Source organism: Danio aesculapii, chromosome 11 (genome assembly GCF_903798145.1).
Source record: "Danio aesculapii chromosome 11, fDanAes4.1, whole genome shotgun sequence".
NCBI classification, from domain to species: Eukaryota; Metazoa; Chordata; class Actinopteri; order Cypriniformes; family Danionidae; genus Danio; species Danio aesculapii.
The window spans coordinates 41,686,389-41,709,270 of NC_079445.1; the positions used below are offsets into that span (position 1 = coordinate 41,686,389).

A 22,882-nucleotide genomic window follows, 5' to 3' on the forward strand; every position below is an offset into this window, starting at 1 on the left:
TAAATGCCAGTTAGAAAAATACTAAAAATCCAAATGCCTGACGAATCCAAATACCTGACGCAAGCTGTAAATTTAAAGCGGACAATTTTAAAAACATTATTGCAATTTAAGGCGTGCTATGCATTCTAGACAGTTCACCTCGATGACGTATAATGTCTCCGACACAGCCTGTAGTCTCATTTAGCAACTTGATAGCAACCTCCTTTTTAAAGAAGCGTAAGCATTTTAAAAAATTAATAGTGTGACATAACTGATGTGTTTTGTCGTAGAATAAAACGTGAAAGTATCCTGAGTTTGTGGTAACCACAAAGCTTATTTTAGACAATTAACCGAGATCCCATTCAAAAAACCCATTGACTTTGGGACGAGGGAACTGCTAAAATGCTAACTCGCTTCCAGGTTTTTGCATACAAACGGATGTCAAAGTTCCTCCACTCTATTATAAAATGACTGCTTACCAAATAAACTGAAAGCGTAATTTACACTTTGAATTTTTTTTTGTCATTGATAAGAAAAAAATAAACAAAACATGTTTCTTAAAACCTGATATGTAGGACATTAGTTTCCCGGCACAACGCTCAATTATACATTTTAGGATTAATTTAACAATATAACCACCAACCAATCCGAATTCAGTATTTCATATAGCCTAATAGTAGTAGTAATAATAATAATAATAATTAATAAGCAGATTTTATTATTTTTTTTAGCTTTCTTCAGGTGGTGTCGGTGGGACTCCTTCTATAAATGTACGAAAGTGATCATCTGTGTTGAGTTCCGGTTGTTTGACCAGCAGGTGGCATTTAGGGAAGAAATAGGCCGCAACCAACCCCATATTACTGAGTAAACTAACTCCTACTTGAGCAAGGGACTTATCTTTATCATTTAGACTGGTGTAAATGGGGATGAACATCACCCACATGACGCAGTAACTCAAGGTGGAGATGGTGATGTCTCTGGCTAAGTTGTACTGTCCAGGCGGCTTTAGAGCCATGAAGGTGGACATGAATGACATCAGAGCCAGGATAACATTAAAACCGAGCATCAGGCCGAAGTTTAACATTGGCTCCACTGGGCAGCGCAGAAACGTTTTCACGTAAGTCACATCCAAACTGGCGACGTATTGGGTCAGGGAGGGGCCTTCTAGGCCGTACCAGCCACACAGTCCTGCTTGCAGCCCGCAACATCCCAGAATGACAAACCAGCTTCCTCGTCCTCGTAGGTTCTCTAGGTGTTCGGAAGACTTTTCAGGGAACTCTGTGACGCACACAATCTGTAAAGTAAAATAAAGCAGTAAATAAGACTATCTGTGAAACAAAAATCACTCACTTTTTTGTTTTAATAGTCCAGGGCTTCTGTTTGGCTTTATTTCAGGATTCAGGATGCAGATTTTACACTGAACTTTAAGTGGAGGCTCACATTATGGTGATTTTTTTATTATTATTATTGTTAACCAGTACATTTGTTGGACATTAAATTAATGCCTCTCAATATTAGAAAAAAACAGATCACAATTTATTTTTCAGAGACATTTTGTGACAAAAAAGTAAAAAAAAGACTTCAAATGCTGTGTCTGGACAGAAGTAGTTATTCTAATATTTAAATAAATAAACATTTGTGGCATGGTGGCTCAGTGGTTAGCACTGTGGCCTCACAGCAAGAGGGTCGCTGGTTCGAGTCCTGGCTGGATCAGTTGACATTTCTGTGTGAAGTTTGCATGTTCTGCCCGTGTTGGCGTGGGTTCCCTTCGAGTGCTCCGGTTTCCCCCACAGTCCAAACACATGCACCATAGGTGAACAGGATGACCTAAATTGGCTGTAGTGTATGAGTGTGTGTGTGTGAATGGGTGTATGGTGTTTTAAAACATATGCTGTGTAAAACATTTGCTGGATAAGTTGGCGGTTCATTCTGCTGTGGTGACCCCTAATAAATAAGGCACTAAGCCGAAGGAAAATAAATGAATTATTATATGTTTAATAAATACATTCATATTAAAATTAATTAATTAATAATAATTATCTAAATATGAATATTCAAACAATATTAATCTTTAAATAATATTAATAATAGTATTTTTTTGAATGTTAAACATAGTACATAACATTTTAAGAACCAGATCTCTTTTACTAACCATGAAGTCAAATGTTTTAAAATATTTATTTGGCAACATTTCTACTGCTTTGTGACAAAAATATGATTTTTATAGTGATTATTATTAATTACAAAAAATTAATAAGACATATCTTGCAATACGTTACTGTTGTAAATAAATTCAAGTCTTTAATAAAACATATATTTTTTAACAATATGAATATTTTTTGCTATATACTAAAGTTTACAATACTAATATTTATTTTAAATTATAAATTAAAAATAATAAATTATTAAGCTTTTTTTGGTGGCTTGAAAACAAAATACAACCAGTAAATAAATAAATAAATAATAAATAAACAATAAATAAATAAAACTGCATTCTTTACAGTCTAACTAATGCATAAACACATATTGTGATATTGATTTTAATCAGTTCAGTTTATCCCTATGTTGAATAATGTTTTTATTTTCATTATTCAACTATATTACTCAAGACTATGTAAAAATTATAATAATGGAATCTTATGAAATAATATATTTTATTTATTTTAATTAGATATCTTAAAATAATGCTGTTACTATTGTAAATAATTCAAATATTTAATAAAATATTTTAACAATATGAATATTATTTTATTATATATATACATATACAAACAATTTTTACTTGATACTTTTTAAAAGATATTATTAAGCTTTTTTTGGTGGCTTGAAAACAAAATACAAACCAGTAAATAAATTAATTAATTAATTAATTATTGCACTAACTATAGCATTAACACATATTGTGATTTAAATTATTATTATTCAGTCCTATGTTAAATCTCAGTATTTTGATATTCATCATTTAGCTAAAATTACTATGTTGTAAAACTATAAAAACAAATAATTATATATATTTCAATTATTTTTACATTTATTTTACCAGGCATTTCATTTTTCTTTACCTTTTTTTTTAAAGATTACCTGAAGGGAACTGGACAGAATGACTGAAAGGGCGACGGTGGGAAAAAAGGCATTTAGTGGCTCCTGCAGGCGGCAGACGGTGTCTCCCGGCTGACCCAGGAACAGCACCAGACTTATGCATCCTCCTGCAAGGCTCAGCAAGGTAAGACCGCACAGTGATCCACCTGCAGTTTTCACCAGTGGAGTTCCTCTGTGCTTGAAAAATAGAGCCCCTACCCACACATGTGATACTAGCACTACAATTCCTCCCAGAATGACTCCGATTGACTCATAGTTGGTCCAGGCCAAGTAGGTATAGATGGGATAGACACAGCTTGTACTTCTTAGAGTGGACCACTGGCCATTGGGACATGATTTACATTGAATGTCATCTTCCAAAAGGAAAAGAAGATAAAGTTTAGTTAGCATCAGATAGCGAAGAGCTTAAAATGCTCATGATCTTTTTACTAGACTGTGAAACATTGCTTAAGGGTCTTGTGAAGTGCTTTGAAATGTTCATTTTTTTTTCCCCTTTGACGCAGTCTCTACTGAAAAAAGTAGAGAGGGCGGGACATATAGTAGCTCCTCCCCTTTAAGAAAAACAGCTAATAGAATTTAGTTTTTATCACAGCTCTGCCAGTGAGAGTGGTTGAGCTCAAGTGCATCAAATGAAAAGCAAAGAAGTGTCTTGAAGGGGGCGGGGCGTGTGAGATACTAGAGAGCATTTGATTGGTCAAGATTTGATGAGAAACTGAAGTGTGAAGTGACATGAAAAAAAAGTTGGACCATTTAGACAAAGTGACAAATTACAAGCGTTACATGCTTGTATCGGTTTTATATGTCCTAGATGCGAATTTTGTGATTGTTTTGTACCACACTAGCATATAGATATCCTTAAAGACTAACATAGTGATACTAACATCTAAAAACGTTATTTTAATTTCACTGAACCTTTAATTTCAACAGTAAAAAAATGTAAATGTGTAAAGGAAAAAATTTAAACCCTGGTTACTTTAAGTTTCCTTAAAATATGATGAATTACTTTGAAATTAAATAGACTTTTACAGATTTCCTTGCATGACACTTCACTTTATTTATACTATGTTGACATTACTTTAGTTTTTGCCTCAGTTATATAGATTAGAGTTTTGTGTTGCATCAAATGCTGATAAATAATGTTTATTTAATTACTTTAATTAGCTTTAATTATTTAATTAAAGACATACTTCAGACATAGGTGCAATATAAGTTTATGAAATACAGTAGTTTACCGTAAAAATATAAAATGTATTTTTTAATGTTTTTGTATCATACTTTTAATGGTAAAATACTGGAAACCACAGTTGCCATTTTTTTACTGTACATTTTATGGATTTTTTTAACATTGTGTCTCACATGGCATGTGATAAAGCAATTACAGTCAGAGCAAATATTTCAAAGCATTTAGGATTGTTTAAAGTAACTTGAAAATTTAGGTTGTCTTCAGTTAATGGAGCATAAATGATTGGGATCTTTATGTAGAATATTAAAATTTTTTTTTGACTCATATAGCATAATGCCAACCCAGGCTCGCTGCGGATATGTACCCAGGTCTAGATTTCTAGGGACATCGAAATACGTAACTAGAGGTACATCTGCTTGCAGTTTTTGTTTTTGCAAATCCACCAGAGGCCGCTGTCTAAGCTTTTTGATAATCTCAAATTTCTCTCGCGGGTTGTCTTCCACGTAAATCCATCAGAGGGCGCAATATACACTTCAGGCAACCAGGGCAGCTTGCTGTCGACTGACTGACTGACTGACTGACCGACCGACCGACTGACCCACCCACTTTCCCCCTTCCATAAACCCAACCCATAGTGTTTTCAAAAGCACTCTAGAAAAACTGTTGTGCTCATTTTACATATGAAATAGCCTGACGTACCTCTGGCTACATAATTCGTGCTCTCCAGAAATGTAGACAGGGGTACGTATCAACAATGAACCTGTGTTGCAACAATGCAATTATCATTCTAAATAGATTATTGGTAATTATTAGTAGCAATTCTTGTGACTTGTGGCTCGATACCTTCCTTTATATTTGCTTTGGATAAATGTGCTGCTAAATGACAATGTTAAAGCAATAGTTCACCCAAAATGAAAGTTTACTCATTATTCACTCACCTTTAAGTGGTTCTAAAGCTTGATGAGTTTCTTTTCCAAGTTGGAAATTAAGTTAATTTGAAGAATGCTGGAAATCGATAGCCAGGAAAAAATAAAACACTACTGAATTCAATAGCTAACGGTTTCAAACTCTCTTCAAAATATCTTCTTTTCAAACAGTGTTCAACAGATGAGGAAACTTAAACAGGTTTAAAAACAAGTCGACAGTGAGTACATGTTTTTTGGTAAACTATCCCTTTAGTTTCCCATGGCCCCTTAAGATTTCCGGGTTTCTCAGTAGCGGAAGTCATCATAGTTAAGTAACTTGGGAGAGTAGAGCAAATCATTTACAATCTTATTTGCTGAAATAATAAAAGAAAAACTCTACAATGGTGTTTTCAAGACTTTCTGAAATAGGACAAAAATAGTGTGAGACTGATAACGGCAGCCTGAAGAGAGAATAATGTCAAATTTACTGTCTCTTACAAGCTAAAAGAATGATAGCTCTTAGCTGGAAAGGCCTGATCCACCATCTGTTGGAACTTGGATTAATGCCATGGCACAATGTATGGCCATGGAAAAAGTAACATATTTTATTAAAAACAAAATGGATGTATATGAAGAAATATGGAAGCCGTTTAATTACTACATTGACAACAATAATATTGGTCATTTATTACAAGAGGTCTAACTAAGTATAGTGCTTTTTAATTTATTTTTTATGTGTGTTTTGGTTTGTTGGATAATGTGAGTTATGTGTAAAATACAGCAATGTATACATGGTTTTTGGGTACCTAACAATATTTGTTTTGCAATAACATTTTTCTCTTGTAAGAGAATTCTGTGTAATTCTATAGGGGAGAAGATAGTGATGTTCTTTTGTTGGGGTGGGAAATAATCGCGACGAAATGGAATTGTGTTTTTTTTTGTTACCTGTCTTGCATAATCAAAACCAATAAATACATTGTTAAAAAAAAAAAAAAATAAAAAAAATGTACTGTCTCGCCCCCATAGACGCTGCATTATAAACACCTCACCTAAGTGGTAAATAAGTTTTTGTAATTTGATGCAAAGATTATATAATACATAAATACATATAAATGTTCATACGTTTTAAAAAAATTCACAATATTAAAAACTTTCAAGGATTTAAGATGCTGATGACCATTAAACTTGTCATAAACAGTCTTGTGAAAAGGGTCCATTGACCAATTTTGACCCATAATGGAAAGCTAATTTCTGGCCCTCTTAGCTGCTCACCTGTGTTGTTTAGGAACGTTCCCTCCAAGCAGTCAATGCAGTCAAAACAGCAGGAATGAAAACCTTTAACTCTGCGCACCTGTCCCATCCCACAGTCTGAGGAGCAGGTGGACATTGGCACCTGTTACAGAGACCATTTGTCAAAACATATTCCTTAATAGGAAACCAAGCTAATATCGAGCATTTAAAATTAAAATACAAGCATCTCAGCGTAAATAGTGCTTTAGTGTTTAGCGTACCTGTCCATTTTTCGGTGTGCCATTTTATAGCATTGCTTTCAATGGTAAGGTTCTGATAAAAGTATCCAATTACATCAAAGGTCACGGTGGTGTCATTAAAGATCCACTGCATGAAATCGTAGCCAAAGTTTGGATTGCCCTCATCATCAAACTGAATATTGACCCCCTCAAGATTTAAAGATAGTTTTTGGAGTTTCCGTAACAGCTGTAGGAAATACAGATCATGTACTGCTCTGTTAGTACTGTCAGTCTTGTAATCTATACTATAGAAATCGTCCTGGTTACGTACGTAACCCACGTTCCCCGAATAGGGAACGGAGACGTGTGTCTGTTATTAAACAGACTTTTGGGAGTGCTTTAGACGACCAATCACATCTGAAGATAAGAAAACGGGCCAATGAAATGCCAATTGAATTGGCGGAGCTTAGCTCCACAGCTGAAACTGATGAGCCAATTAGGGCTATATCAGTCGGCTGCTGGAGCCAGCTCATCAGAATTTGCCTGCTGAAGAGCCGATCGCTCAGCTCCCAGCTGGAGACTCAGGTGCTGTGGCAGTGGAGACACACGTCTCCGTTCCCTATTCGGGGAACGTGGGTTACGTACGTAACCAGGACGTTCCCCTTCATATGGGAACTTCAACGTGTGTCTGTTATTAAACAGACTTTTGGAGACTGTATGGAAAGCGCCACAGCAGCTAAGCCTGTCGCGTCCCTGATGTGTAGTTTGCCAAGCCAAAGCGTGAGCGCACTGACATCACCAAGAGCGCAACCTTCCAACGTCCCCTAGGCCCAACATATTACCATTACATGGGAATAAAAGTTTTAAATCAGGGGTCGTAAGTGTGCTTTTACCTAGCTAATATAGACTAGGGATTTTGGAAATACGACAGTACGTTGGGAAAGCGTGCCAGTCCCCGAAGGGGGAGGACGCAGCGGAGACCACCTGCTACCCTAAAAGGGATACCTGATGGTAAGGAGACATATGGACTAGCCCTAATGAGGGGGAGTGCTACATATGATAAGCTGGTTAGCGGTTTAGGGAAGACACGGGACCGCCTAATAAGGGGGAACACACCGTGGTAATAATGCATATGACATCACCAAATGGGGATGCACATAGCTGGCACCGATCCTCAATATGCGTGTAGACCTAATGGGCATACCAACCGCACACTGAGCCATGCACTCGACTCCTCCGCTGAGTCGATGCTGGGGGCCTCGAGGAATTCTCTAGGGTTCGCCTGGGAAGGGAAACTTACTAGTAGAATAGGCAAAAGCGCACGCATCTCCGGTTAGGGAGCCTGGCGCAGCAAGCGTTTGTGACACCGAGCTTAATTCTCCCCCGATTGATTGGGATTTCCCAATAACCGGGAGAAAAACTGCTCCACTCGGAGGTTATACAACCTCGCAAATGTGTTAGGTGTCGCCCAACCCGCAGCTCTGCAGATATCTGTGAGAGAGGCGCCGCGTGCTAACGCCAATGAGGAAGCGACACCTCTAGTGGAGTGCGCTCTCATGTTAGGAAGGGCGCGGCTCGCCCTGGCATTGATAAGCGAGGGCGATGGCATCAACTAACCAGTGGGCCAACCTCTGTTTTGACACGGCACTTCCCTTCTGCCGGCCACCATAACAGATAAGAGCTGTTCACATGATCTTACATTTTGCGTTCGTTCCACGTAAAGGCGCAAAGCGCGAACGGGACAAAGCAGTGAGTGGGCTGAGCCTGCCTCCTCCGCAGGCAGCGCTTGCAGGTTCACCACCTGATCTATAAATGGGGTGGTAGGAACCTTGGGCACATAGCCAGGTCGGGGTCTCAGGACAACGTGAGAGTAACCCGGCCCGAATTCAAGGCACGATTCGCTGACCGAAAATGCCTCCAGATCCCCAACTCTCTTGAATGGCGCCAAAGCGATCAGCAGAGCTGTCATAATGACAGAATACAGAATCGAGTGGCTAAAACAGATCTCTCTGCAGCCACCAGGACTAAGGAGAGATCCAAGAGGGCATGAGAGGGGGGGCGGGATGGATTTAATCGCCGCGCGCCTCTGAGGAATCGGATGATTAGATCATGCTTCCCGAGCGTGTTGCCATCCACCGCGTCATGATGAGCGGAGATGCCGCCACGTAACCTTCAGTGTGGAGGGTGACAGCCTACGCTCCAGCTTATCCTGAAGGAAGGATAACACAATGCTAATCTGGCAAGTTCGGGGGTCTTCTCGGGGGAGAAGCGCACCACTCAGAGAATAGACTCCACTTCAGGGCGTAGGCATGCCTCGTAGAGGGTGCTCTAGCCTGAGTGATGGTGTTAAGTACCGCGGGCGGTAAGTCACCAAAGTCCTCCGCGCTCCGTCTATGGACCACACGTGGAGGTTCCAGAGATCTGGGCGTGGGTGCCAGATGGTGCCCCGTCCCTGAGAGAGGAGGTCCTCCCTTAGGGGAATGCGCCAAGGAGGGGCCGCCGCGAGGAGTGTGAGCTCCGAAACCCAGGTCTGGTTGGGCCAGAGGGGCGCAACAAACAAGACCTGCTCCTCGTCCTCCCTGACTTTGCACTGACCAGCATGTGTTTCTGCTCCAACACCGGAAAAAAGCGGCGGAGAGCCAGATACACTGCCAACAGCTCCAGGCAGTTGATATGCCAATGCAGGCGGGGTCCGGACCACGAACCCGCGGCTGCATGCTCGTTGCACACGGCCCCCCAGCCCGTGCTGGAGGCATGTGTCATTACGACAACATGCCTGGATACTAGCCCTAGGGGCACTCCGGCCCGTAGAAAAGCCAGATCCGTCCAGGGGCTGAGGGTGCGGAGACACAGCAGAGTGATGTTCACCCGGTGCGTACCCGCGCGCCATGCCCGTCTGGGGACTCGATCGCGAAGCCAACGCTGAAGTGGTCTCATATGAAGCAAACCGAGCGGCGAGACCGCGGCTGCGGATGCCATATGCCCCAGGAGCCTCTGAAAACATTTCAGTGGGACCACTATTTTCCTGTGGAGCTCGTTACACAGGAAAGCATTAGCCTGGCGCGCTCCTCGGAGAGGCGCGCAACCATAGCAACCGAATCCAGCTCCAGCCCGAGGTAAGAGATCCTCTGCACAGGGCAAAGTTTGCTCTTCTCTCGGTTGACCTGAAACCCCAACTGGTCGAGGTGCCGAAGCACTTTGACTCTGTGCATAATCAACTGATCGCGAGAGGAGGCTAAAATGAGCCAGTCATCGAGATAGTTGAGTGTGTGGATGCCCGCAAGCCGCAGTGGCGCAGAGCACCCTCCGCGAGCTTGGTGAAAAACCCGCGGAGACAGAGAGAGCCCGAAGGGGAGGACTTTGTACTGCCACGCTCGTCCTTCGAACGCAAACCGGAGAAAAGGGCGGTGGCGTGGAAGAATAGAGACATGAAAATACGCGTCCTTCAGGTCTATGGCTGCAGACCAATCTTGTGGACGGACGCTCTGAAGCAAGCGTTTCTGCGTAAGCATTCTGAAAGCATTTAGTGTAAATGACAGTTCAGTCTGCGCAGATCTAGGATTGGTCTTAACCCCCCGCTCTTTTTTGGGCACGAGGAAATACGGGCTGTAGAACCCGGACTCCATCTCGGCTGGAGGGACCTGCTCGACTGCGTCCTTCGCCAGGAGGGACCGCAATCTCCTCTCGCAAGACAGGGGCGCTCACGGGGATCACCCTCGTGAAAAGGACACCCGTGAACTTGGGAGGGCGAATAGCGAACTGAATCGCATAGCCGAGTCTGACCGTCCGTATGAGCCACCGCGATGCGCTGGGCAGCGCTAACCAGGCTGGCAGAGCGCGCGCTAATGGCACCATCGGAGCGATCACTGACGTGCCAGCGGAGGGGCAGCTCGGGATGGGAGTGCTCATCCCGGGAAGCGGTGCGTCCCGGGGAAGAGCTGAAAATAAGAGAATTTCTCTTACCTTCCTCCCTGGATCCCGCGGTGAGGCCAGAGTGAGAGAAAGGAGTCCGTCCTGCTGCACTCTGAGGGCCTGAGGCGAAGGGTCCCGGTGCTGCGAGCTGAAAGGCGGAGCGTCCCAGACTGGCAGTACTCGGGCTCGCGCATCCGGAGAGAGAGGAAACTGCTCTTTTGGAAATTTGGTTGCCGCCAGCCCAGGGGCCGGCAGCGAGGAGTTTAAAGTCGTTGTGGACTGATTTAATAATCCTCGGCCCCCCACCGAGGAAAGAGCAGGTCCCCTCTTTTCCGAATGGCCCGTCCCAGGAACGCTTCGCGGTCCGTTTACTGGACTTAGCGGCGCCCTGGGGCGGGGGCGTTGCAGTCCCGCGGGAGGGCTCGGCATTGCCGCCTGGCCGGAGCGGGCAGCGAAAGCGGAGCAGATGAAGCCGCGGGGTGGACGCCCTCGCGAAGAGCAACCGCAGCGGAAGGGGCAGCGGGAGGAGCAGTTTTTCGAGCCCGCTGATAGATGACCTCACCCTCGCCTTGGACTGCTTTTCACCGCGGAGAATTCCTGGGTGAAACTCCCCGACGGTGTCGCCGAAAAGGCCAGCCTGGGATACGGGAGCGTTAAGAAAGCAAGCTTTGTCAACGTCTCTCATATAGCCAAGCTCAGCCAGGGGTGGCATTCCTGGACCACTAATGTGGCCATCGTCTTCCCCAGGGCACGAGCAGCCGATTTAATAGTCATGAGAGCATAATCGGTTGCCGTGCGGAGCTCATGCAGCAAGCCTGGGGGAGAACCGCCCTCCTGCATCTTGGCCAGCTTCTCGGCTTGGTAGCGTTGATAGGTGGCCATAGCGTGCAGAGCGGAGGTGGCCTGGCCCGCAGCAGTGCAGGCTCTGGCCGTGAGAGACTCAGATAACCTGCACGCTTTGGAAGGGAGTGAGGGCGGACCTCTCCGAGTGGAGCAGCTCTGCGGACAGAGCACGCTCCGCCTGGGGAATCGCCTCATAACCCCTGGCCGCTCCGTCATCGAGGGAGGTGAGAGCGGGAGCGCACGAGGACCGGGCAGAAAAAGGTGCCCTCCATGCCTGCGTGAGCTCTCTGTGTACCTCCGGGAAGAAGGGGACGGGGGGTCTAAAAGGCTTCGCCTTCTTCACCCCCACGTAACACCCATCTAAGCGGTCCGGCCGCGGTTCTGGGGGACAAGCCATCTCCAGTCCCACGGCCGAAGCAGCCCGGAATAACACGGCTAACATGTCCGACTCCAGATCCGAAACCTCACTGATAACCCCGGAGGGTGGCAGGGGGTCCGGATCTTCATCAGAGCATGTCAGCCCGCCCTCCGATGCAGCGATGGACATCACGTCCCCGGTGTCATCTAATGAGAGCGCGGCCAACCCAGAGGATGGACCAGCGCTAACACTCGAAGCAGAAACAGAGCGCACTGACGAGGAGCGAGGGGTCCGCGGGCCCGAAGGCGACGGATTAGCCCCCACTGTAACCCTCAGGCCTGCCCGAGTGCTAACCGCTTGGCGGGGAGCAGCAGGGGTGACTTGCCCTAATAAAAGAGCTCGCCGCGACCTCAGTTGCGCAACAGTCAAGCCATCGCAATGCGGGCAAGAACTGTCCGCGAGCACCGCATCAACATGTTGGACCCCCAAGCATGTGACGCAGTACTCGTGCCTGTCATCCGGGGAGAGGAAACCACCGCATCCAGAAACGCACGGTCGAAACGACATCTTTAAAAAGACGCGCTGCACGACCGTGTGCTCTCTTAGGGAATTCTGCTCTTTTAAAAAACTGCTCTTTCAGGTCACCAGCGAAACGCCAAGGGGACGGGAAACCCAGCTCGACCGCCGCTAGAACGTCTTCCCTCGCACTGGTGAGAATAATGCTTTCTTCAATGTTGGAAGTCAGCTCAGCAGAAGGGTTCTTCAGTCTCAGATCGGGTCTGAAGCAACAATTCTGATGAGCTGGCTCCAGCAGCCGACTGATATAGCCCTAATTGGCTCATCAGTTTCAGCTGTGGAGCTAAGCTCCGCCAATTCAATTGGCATTTCATTGGCCCGTTTTCTTATCTTCAGATGTGATTGGTCGTCTAAAGCACTCCCAAAAGTCTGTTTAATAACAGACACACGTTGAAGTTCCCATATGAAGGGGAACTGATATATGGCAATATAAAAGAAAAAACTCGAGGTTAGTAATTTTATTAAAAAAATGTGCATATTCTCTTTAAAAAATATTTATTTGTTTTGCATCTATTATAAAATATTGACAACATTACACTAATAAAATTAAGAGATACATTTCACATTTTTTAAGCAAACTGGGGCAATAATTTGATTTAAGGGAGCCAATTAAGCAAATAAATCTGAGGAAAAATGTTTATTTTGAGTGAATTGGTTTAATTATGTGGTTTTTGACTGAGACATCTGCATTTAAGTCTCAACAACGCCATTGGTTATTAAATAATTTAAATCATATAAATATATTCAAATCATCATCTGTAATGCAAATTGTTTTGTAATGTTTACATGATTTAAGTAGTTAGTTAGGTAGTTAGTTAGTTTTATGCTCAAAAAAATCATAAAACTACTTAAAAGTAATGCATGTAATATTTCACCATTATTTATTTTTGAAGTAGATAGCACAAGATTTTTTTTTTACAGTGCATGCAGTTGCGTGTACAATGACATGCTGTATGAGTACATGTTTGGATTTCACATGTAAAATAATAAATAAATGCCATATATGCAACAAAAAAATATTTTTTTCAACCATTGGAATTACAAATATGCACATACACAGTTAAAGTCAGAATTATTCGCCCTTCCGTGAATTAGGTTTTTCTTTTTCAAATATTTCCCAAATGATGTTTAACAGAGCAAGGAATTTTCCACAGTATTTCTGATAATATTTTTTCTTCTGGAGAAAATCTTTATTGTTTTATTTCGACTAGAATAAAAGCAGTTTTTAATTTTTAAAATCCATTTTAAGGTCTATATTATTAGAATTATGTTTTTTTTTATTGTTTACAGAACAAACCACTGTTAAACAATGACTTTATTAATTACTTTCATAATTAACCTAGTTAAGCCTTTAAATGTTACTGTAAGTTGAAAACTAGTGTCTTAAAAATATCTAGTAATATATTATATACTGTCATCTGGTGAAAGATAAAATAAATCAGTTATTATAAATGAGTTATTAACTCTATTATGTATAGAAATGTGTTGAAAAATCTCATCATTTTGACATTTTAACTGCATATTCAAATATATTAGCTTTAATTTTAAATATAAAGTCATACATGGGCATATATCAGATTTCCATATGAATAAACAAACACATTTACTGAAGGAAATGCTATTGTGTGATTACCTGCCATGGATATACATTGTCAGTCTTGGGATTTCTAGCACAGCGGGTTGCATTGCATCCAAGCAAGTCATGCAGAGCATATGCAGCACAGTAGATGGCAGCATACACACTGAAAGCAGAGCGCTGCACGAGATCTACCTCCACCATGCTCACGTTGGCTCGGCTCACATAGCTGCATCTTGGGCATGGGTTATCCAGAGGCGAGATGTCCGCATCTGGCTGTTGTGGGATCGCCATCTCCTCTATTTTGGTGAAAAGCTCACGGATGTAGGGAGTAAAGAGGTCAAGAGGTCTGGTGATGTCTGCAAACGCCAGCACAGTGCCTATTGAACTGATGCCCGGCAGGGTGGATACACCATCGTTCAGACTCCATGCTGTGCTCGCCACCCAAACTGCTGTAATGTTTCGTTTGATTACCTGGTCGGATAGTGGTGAAGAGAGCATTTTTAATCACCAAAGCTACACATAGAGTTATTATGCCTGAGGAAATGTATATTATTTGGTAATATTTTAAAGATGAAGCTCTCAATGTTCTGTACACAAGTTTGAACAAACTGAAATCGATTTCATGCAGCTGCAAGGCTTCTGACACCTTACTACTGTGCTTAAAGGGATAGTTCACCCCAAAATTAAATTCACTTTTCCTTTGGCTTATTCCCTGATTCAATGGGGTCGCCACAGTGGAATGAACCGACAATTACTCTAGAATATGTTTTTTTGTGGTGGATTTCTCCTTCCAGCCACCAACCAAAACTGAGAGTATACTAACTGGTGAACCCCCAGGGCTGGGAAACATCCATACACTCTCTCATTTACACACATGCACACTACGGCTAATTTAGTTTACCAATAGCAATTCACCTTTTTTTTTTTGGCTGTGGGAAAAACCGGCTTGACCCAAAATGAAATTGCAATCATTTACTCAGCCTTCAATCGTTGAAGTAAGTGTCTTTCTTCTGTTGAACACAAAATAAGTTATTTTGAAGAATGCTGGTTGATGATGCATAGGATTTCTTTTCCCTGTTATGAAAGTCTAAAGGTACATTTAAAAGTACAGTTTAAAGCCAGCATTTTTCAAAATATCTTCCTTTGTTTTCAACGGAGGACAGAAACTGATAAATGTTTAAAGAGGGAGAGTAAACAGTGAGGCAATATTAATTTTTGGGTGTACTATCCCTTTAAGGCTCTCCATTGGCTTCCTATCAGTTTTGAAATGTGGCTTTTTACATATACATATACATATTTACATATTTACAAGCTTTGCATGGACAATTCTACCTCTTTTACTTTTCTACTTACTTAAAAATGCTATAGTAATTTTCCTACATTTTGCTACTTTTACTGTTTAACTACAGTAATAGTTTTGTGTCTGTTTTCCACTCTTTATGAGCCTTCAATTTAAATACATTTTTGGTTCACACTTCTAAGTGATTTTACATTTCAATGTAACCCCCCCCCCAAAAAAAAAAAAAAAACAAAAAAAAAAAAAACTAAACTAGGGCTGCTTCAGCATCGAGATCGCAATGTGTGCATCCACAAAAGTCACATCGCAAGATATGCATGGTATGTTGAGTTGAATTTGCAGTGTATTTCTTTTACATTTAAATATACTAAACCATAAAGCATGCACTGTTTACTGTATGTCACGTTTATCTTTGTTTTATTGCGTTCATCTATGCTTGTAGTTTGTTTATTGCACAGCCGGCAACTAGCTCTCTGCAACTCTCACATGGTCGCCCACTGAAGCTAAGCAGGGCTGCGCCCAGTCAGTACCTGGAAGGGAGACCACATGGAAAAACTAGGTTGCTGTTGGAAGTGGTGTTAGTGAGGCCAGCAGGGGGTGCCCAACCTGTGGTCTGTGTGGGTCCTAATGCCCCAGTATAGTGACGGGCACTCTATACTGCCCAGTGTGTGCTGTCTTTTGGATGAGACGTTAAACCGATGTCCTGACTCTCTGTGGTCATTAAAAATCCCAGAAAAAGAGTAGGGGTTTAACACTGGCATCCTGACCAAATTTGCCCACTGGCCTCTGTCCATCATGGCCTCCTAACCATCCCCTTATCATAATTGGTTTCTGTCTCCTCTCCTCCTCTCCTGTGCTGTGCGGTTTGGTGCAAAATTGCTGCCGTCGCGTCATCCAGGTGGATGCTCAACATTGGTGGTCTATGAGAAGATTCCCCCCCAATGTGTAAAGCGCTTTTAGTGCTGAGAAAAGCGCTATATAAATGTAAGGAATTATTATTATTATTATTATTATCATTATTATTATTATTATTATTATTATTATTATTATTATTATTATCATTATTATTATTATTATTATTATTATTATTATTATTATTATCATTATTATTATTATTATTATTATTATTATTATTATTATTATTATTATTATTATTATTATTATTATTATTATAAGCATGATTCACTCCCTTACAAGATCATTCCAATCAATCAACATTTATTTGATAACACTTTAGGGACCAATTCTTACTATTAAATAATTGCTTATTAGCATGCATCTTATTGAGATATTGGCTTATTATTAGTACTTAAACTACATTTTTTGCATGATCTCATTGTATATCCCTAACACAATACCTAAACTACCTTAATATCTATTAATAAAAAGCAAATTAGGAGTTTATTGAAGCAATAGTCATATTTAATGATTTGATAATAGGAAGAATTGAACCTATGAGTAAGTATAACTATATAAATTCTTTCCAAATAGTGCTATTCAATCATCTGGTGAAATAGTATAGATACTGTATATCACCATATATTCATTAATTTATTTTATTTTCGGCTTACTCCCTTTATTAATCAGTGGTCGCCACAACGGAATGAACCGTCAATTTATCCAGCATATGTTTTACACAGCGGTTGCCCTTCCAGCTGCAACCCAACACTGGGAAACACCCATACACACTCTTTCACACACATAAACTACGGCTAATTTAGCTTATTCAGTTCACCTATAGCGCATGTGTTTGGACTGTGGGAGAAACCGGAGCACCCGGAGGAAACCCACACGAACATGGGCAGAGTATGCGAACTCCACACAGAAAATGCCAGCTGACTCAGCTGTGGCTTAAACCAGCGACCTCCTTGCTGTGAGGCGATCGTGCTACCCACTGCGCCACTGTGACGATTATCAATATCACGATTTTTCTGATATCGTGCAGCCCTACCCAAAACAAACAAAACCATTTTGTTCATTGATTTTCTATGTAAAATTAGTCTCACACATGATACATGATTTTAAAAACAGCTGTACTCAAGTTATTTAAACTTTACAAAACATATGTCCAGACCTCCATCAGCAACAACAACAACAAGCGAATTATATTTGAATAACCACAACATATCAACATAAATGCTAAATGAGTAACATCCTCAGATGGCTGTCCTCTAGGTAAGCAATGGGTCATTAACTGATGACACCGGCAGTTGTTATTGGTATCATGTTAACATAGTTTTTGGAAATCCAAGAGTTTAAGAAAGATGCTTTTGCAACATCCAGTTTAATGGATGTTAAATAGAGCATTATTTTATAACTCAATCAAAAGATCATAATTTGAAAAGTTGCAATTTATTTTTCACCTCTATGAAGAAGGCTTTGGCTGGGATGGGAATAGAGAAGACCACCACCACTCCCACTTTAGCATCCACAATCCGATTGAGCATGTCTTGTATTGTTGGCCCTGGATCACTGTATACGGGAATCAAACCCTGATAGGCCACGCAGATGGACTCATCATTGGCCATGCTGGAGAACTGCTGCTGACCCATCTGTCCATATTCTTCATCACTACCTATTACTGACACCCAGTTCCACCCAAACTGTTTCAGAAGCTGTATCATGGCCACAACCTGCCATTGATCGCTGGCGACGGTGCGCATGAAAGACGGGTAGGTCTGTTTGTCACTGAACTCATCGCTGGTGGCACCGTAGCTAATCTGAGATTGAGTGAATAGAGAACAATTCAAAGACCATTAAAGAGCAGACATTTACAGAGAAAGTTCACCCCATTTACTCACCTTCATGTGGTTTCAAATCTTTATGAGGTTATTTGTTACCGTATACAGTTGAAAGCTAAATTATTAGCCCACATAAGTTGAAAGCAAGTTGAAACCCAGGCTGTGTTTAGAAAAGCGAAGACGTTTTAACACATTTTTAAATTTAATACTTTTAATAAATTTGGTCTTTGCCATGATTACTGTAGATATGATTTTACTAATTATTTTGCAAGACACTTGTATTTAGCTTAAAATGCAAACTAAATTAAAATGCTTAACTAGGTTAACTAAAGTTAGGTCAATTAGGCAAGTCATTGGAAAACAGTGGTTTGTAGTAATAATATTGATCCTAAACATTCATTTCTCTTTGGCTTAGTCCATTATTTATGAGTGGTTGCCAGAGGGGAATGAACCACCAACTATTCTGACATATGTTTCACGCAGCGAATGCCCTTCCAGCTGCAACCCAGTACTGGGAAACACCCATACACACTCAATCACTCAGTCACTATGGCCAGTTTAGTCAACCCAGGCTCGTTCTGAAAACGTACCTCTATATACATTTCTGTAGACCGTCAAATACGTCCCAGGAGCTACGTTTTTTTTGCAGTTTTTGTTTTCGGGAATCCACATAAGGCCACTTTGTATGCTTTTTCAGATCTCAAATATCTCTTGCGTGTGCCCTTCGTGCCTACTGTTCTCTCGTAAATCCACCAGAGGCCGCTGTCGACTGACTGTTTGACTGACTGACTGACTGACTGACCGATAGACTGACCCACCCTCCCCCTTCCCTAAACCCAATCAATAGTATCTTAAAAGGCACAGATTGACCCGCCCAGCCACTTCCCAAACCTAACCGACAAATTTAAAAAGCAATTCAGAAAAAGAAAAGCGCTCGTCTAATTTTTTACCACGTTTTACCACATTCTTACCCTGTTATTTACTTGTTTATTTAATTTTTTGGCTTCTGTCTTTGTCTTACCTGTTTTCTGGGACCATTCTTCACCGGACTCAAACCCCATCATCGTGGTCATCTGTGTCTCAAGTCCACTGACGTACATGGTGAGCTAACTAGACAAACTGGTAGCAGCCGGAAAGCCGTCCATACGGCGGTAAGCGGTCAGCTGGTAAGCGTGAAATGGAATGGCGTCATACCGCCCCATAGCGTTCATTTCAAAAATTAAATGCAGCCATACGTACTTCTGGCTACATAATTCACGATCTCCAGAAAGGTATACAGGGCTACGTTTTCAGAATGAGCCTACATTGAATTTAGGTTTGAACTGTGGGGGAAACCGGAGCACCCAGAGGAAACCCATGCGAACATAGGGAGAACATGCAAACTTCACACAGAAATGCCAACTGGCCCAGTGGGGACTTGAACCAGTGACCTTTTTGCTGTGAGGCGACAGTGCTAACCACTGAGCCACTGTACCACCTTGATCGTAAACATAATTTAAAAAAAAATTAAAAACTGTGTTTGTTCCAGCCAAACTAAAGGAAAAGAAATAATTATTCAGGGAAAAATATAATAGGAATTGGTGTGAAAATGTCATTGCACTGTTAAAAAATTTACTATTTCAGAAAGAACGACAGTTTCACAGGAGGAAGGCAAAAAAAATAATTTTGCCTTCAATTTTAAGTTTGCCTGACAAAGGGTTAAACATCTTTCATATACTCACCATTGGCATCAAGAAAAACCCAATCAACTTGCCAGCATCTGGGACCACGTCTGAGCTGTCTGGTCCTATGATAGCCATAACCCGAGGCTTGTAGTTGGTGTAGTTACAATTAATGTCCAATTCATCTGTTGATTCCTGTGTGAGAAGCTGCAGGACGGGCTTCATGATAACAGCTGGCTGCATGCAGGTGTCATAACTCTCAAATCCAAGAGTGATCCCTGGGAGAATATTCTTTTTAGAGTTGATCTCGTCCACAGTGAACTTCATCACCAGTGACAGAGACAGACCAAATGTGCTTATGCTGCCAAAACAGAACAAATAAAGATGATTTTAGGGTGCAAAATATTAATTTAATAGATTAAATGTTTGGCGTCCGGGCAGCATGGTATCGCAGTGGGTAGCACAATCGCCTCAACAGCAAGTAGGTCGCTGTATCGAGCCCCAAAATGAATGAATGAATGTTTGCCGTCCCTTGTATTTACTCATTCAGCGGATGCATTTATCCAAAACAACTTACAAGTGAGGATAAAAAAAGCATTTCAAATCATCGGAGAGCAGCAGCAGATAAATGCTATGACAAGTATAAGTTAGTTTAGTTTTAATTGAATTATTGAATGAATTTATTTTTCATAATTCAACATTTTTCCCTCCCTTCGAGCATACGAAAAGGAAAGTGTTTCCTATAGGTGGTTGTGGCTGTGTGCGCCTTTTTGGCTTCTCAGACGTCCCCCGCGAGTGCCATTCGCGCCCGCGCTGTTCTCGCGTGAACCCACCAGAGGCCGCTGTCGAACGAACGTCCTTCTGTCCGACTGGCTGAATGATTGACTGGGCGGCTGGCCGACCCACCCTCTTTCTTCTCCGAACCCGACCAATTTTACCAATTGACCCGCCCGCCCTAAACCCAACCAACAATTTACAAAAGCCGTCCGAAAAAAGAAAAGCCCTCGTCTGATTTTTTATAATTTTTTTTAACCACGTTGTCTGATTTTACCACATTCTCACCCTGTTATGAACCTCTTCGCTTTATTTCTTGGATTCTGTTTTAGTCTTACCTGATTTCTGGAACCGCTCTTCCTCGGACTCAAACCTGGTCGTCGTCGTTGTGGTCAGCTCCTCTCTGCGTCTCGAGTCCGCCAACGCACAGGACGAGCTAACTGGCGGGAAAGCCCTCCACACGAAGGTAAGCGTTCAGCCGGCGAGCGCTAAAAGGAACGGCGTCATACCACCCCGCAGCTTTCGCTTAAAAAACGAAATGCAGCCATACGTACCTCCGGCTACATAATTCACGGTCTCCAGAAACGTCCTTGGGACTACGTTTTCGGAATGAGCCTGGGTTGGTCAAGTCTCTAGATGGAAACTTTTGTTTTGTGTTTACCTTATGATTACAGTTGTTGCATGTTCACTAGATTTCCTCTGAATAAGCGACTTATAGCTACTTGTACTTTAAGATAGCGTTCAGAAAAAACAAAACACACAAAGAAACTTGACACAGAGGAACATAAAATCCCACCGCCAGCTAGTGTTTCTGAAGTGTTATTGCAGAGCAACACAAACAGCATGCAGAAGTATAAATGACTGACTACGTGCAAGGAAAGCGCCGTGGGTCACGGCGATCACTCGACGCAGAAGTATATATCAGCCTTAATGCTGGGTTCACCCCAAATGTGGAATTAAGTATTTGTGTGAGTAAAATACATACAAATTCAATGCAAATGTGGAAGTAGAGGCGAATTATTATCACGTTGCCCAAATGATGCAAAATGCACAATGTCTTTGCCCCAAGTGCACAGAATTTACCTCAATCTCATCTACCTTGCAAGTTTTAATAATAGAAAACATCCCGTGAATAAACTAGAGCAAGTGACATAGTGCTTTGAGTTTGGTGTAAAGCCAGCTTAACAATTGCACAATGTTTTCCAGAAACATGAAGTGTTGATAAGAAAGTGTCTGGTGCATATGGAGAGGAGAGAGTGTGTCACCTACAGTTAATTTGTCAAGCCCACTCACCTGAAGCACACTAATGCTGGGTTCACACCAAATGCTGAATTAAGTATTCATGTGAGTAAAATAAATACAAAGTCAATGCAAATGTGCAATTAGAGGCAAATTATTGCTGTATAGGCGAATGTACGAAATGCGTGATGTGTTTGCCATGATCTTAATCTCGTCCTCCGTGCAAGTTTTAATAATTGAGCTCAAGTGAAAAATTTGCCTGAGGGGAAAAACATCCTGTGAGTAAACTAGCGCAAGTGACACAGCTTTTCAAGTTCGGGTTGAACCCAGCTTAAGAATTGCATGTTTTTTCCAGAAACATGGAGCGTTTATAAGAAAGTGTCTGGTGCATAGGGAGAGGAGAGTGTGTGTCTTATGGTGCATTCTACAAGATTTTACCTGTCACACTGAAGATCATCAGGCTTCACACGTTGGCTCAGTTCACTCGTGAGTTGGTTAATTGGGAAAAGTCCTCCAATGAGAATATCTCCAGGAGATTTGAAAAAATTTGTAGTGATGTTGTTGAACCATGATGGGTTGTCGCCGAGTCCAGACCCAAGAATGCCACAGAGCAGCAGAAAAGTCCACTCGATCCTCATCCTGGAGGGTGAACGATTCATCACTATAGCATGGAAATTAATGAATGCGAAAAGTGAAATAGCTGCACTGACCTCACTAGAAGATTTCCTAGGATCTGCTTGTTTTGATGTGTTGTGATTCACCCGGTGGCCAGTGATTATGAAGGTTAAATGGTCAAACAACACGTACATGAGTAAAATGCCACACCCCACTGTCCTGCGATCCGTTTTTTTTATGTGCTTTGCATGTAAATTAAGGGTTTACATCAAGATTCATTCGGGCTTTACATGAAAATGTTTTGGTTTCACCTCAGTGTTGAAGTGAGTTTTAAATTACATTCAGTTTTGAAGTATAAGAGGCTGTTTACTGGAGCTGCGTCCACTTTGTGTGCTCTTTTGTTGATTGTTGGCTTTTTTAGATTTGTTTTTTATTTTAATCATTTTAATAATTATTATTAATCATTAATCATAATAAGTAGCATTTTTTTATCATGTTTTTAGAAGACTTGGTTAATTTGTGCTGCTTTTTATTGCAAAGCTACTTCCAGAAAAGATTAAAATGCTTATTATGCATTGAGTAAAAAGTTTTCTATGTACTTAAAATACACAACTAAAACATTTTTTAATCAAACAGAGTATATTTCCCCAAC

General features: G+C 41.6%; 1 protein-coding gene across 1 annotated transcript; it reads right to left on the reverse strand.

Moving 5' to 3' along the window:
* Positions 1-634: 634 nt before the first annotated feature.
* LOC130237565 (taste receptor type 1 member 3-like) lies at positions 635-22,253 on the reverse strand. Its single transcript, XM_056468547.1, is given in 9 exon segments — positions 635-1,273; positions 3,061-3,431; positions 6,439-6,559; positions 6,678-6,689; positions 6,691-6,882; positions 13,958-14,374; positions 17,564-17,920; positions 19,663-19,963; positions 22,054-22,253. Coding segments are annotated over 9 exon segments (2,538 nt in total). The 3' UTR covers positions 635-706.
* Between the last annotated feature and the right edge of the window lie 629 nt (positions 22,254-22,882).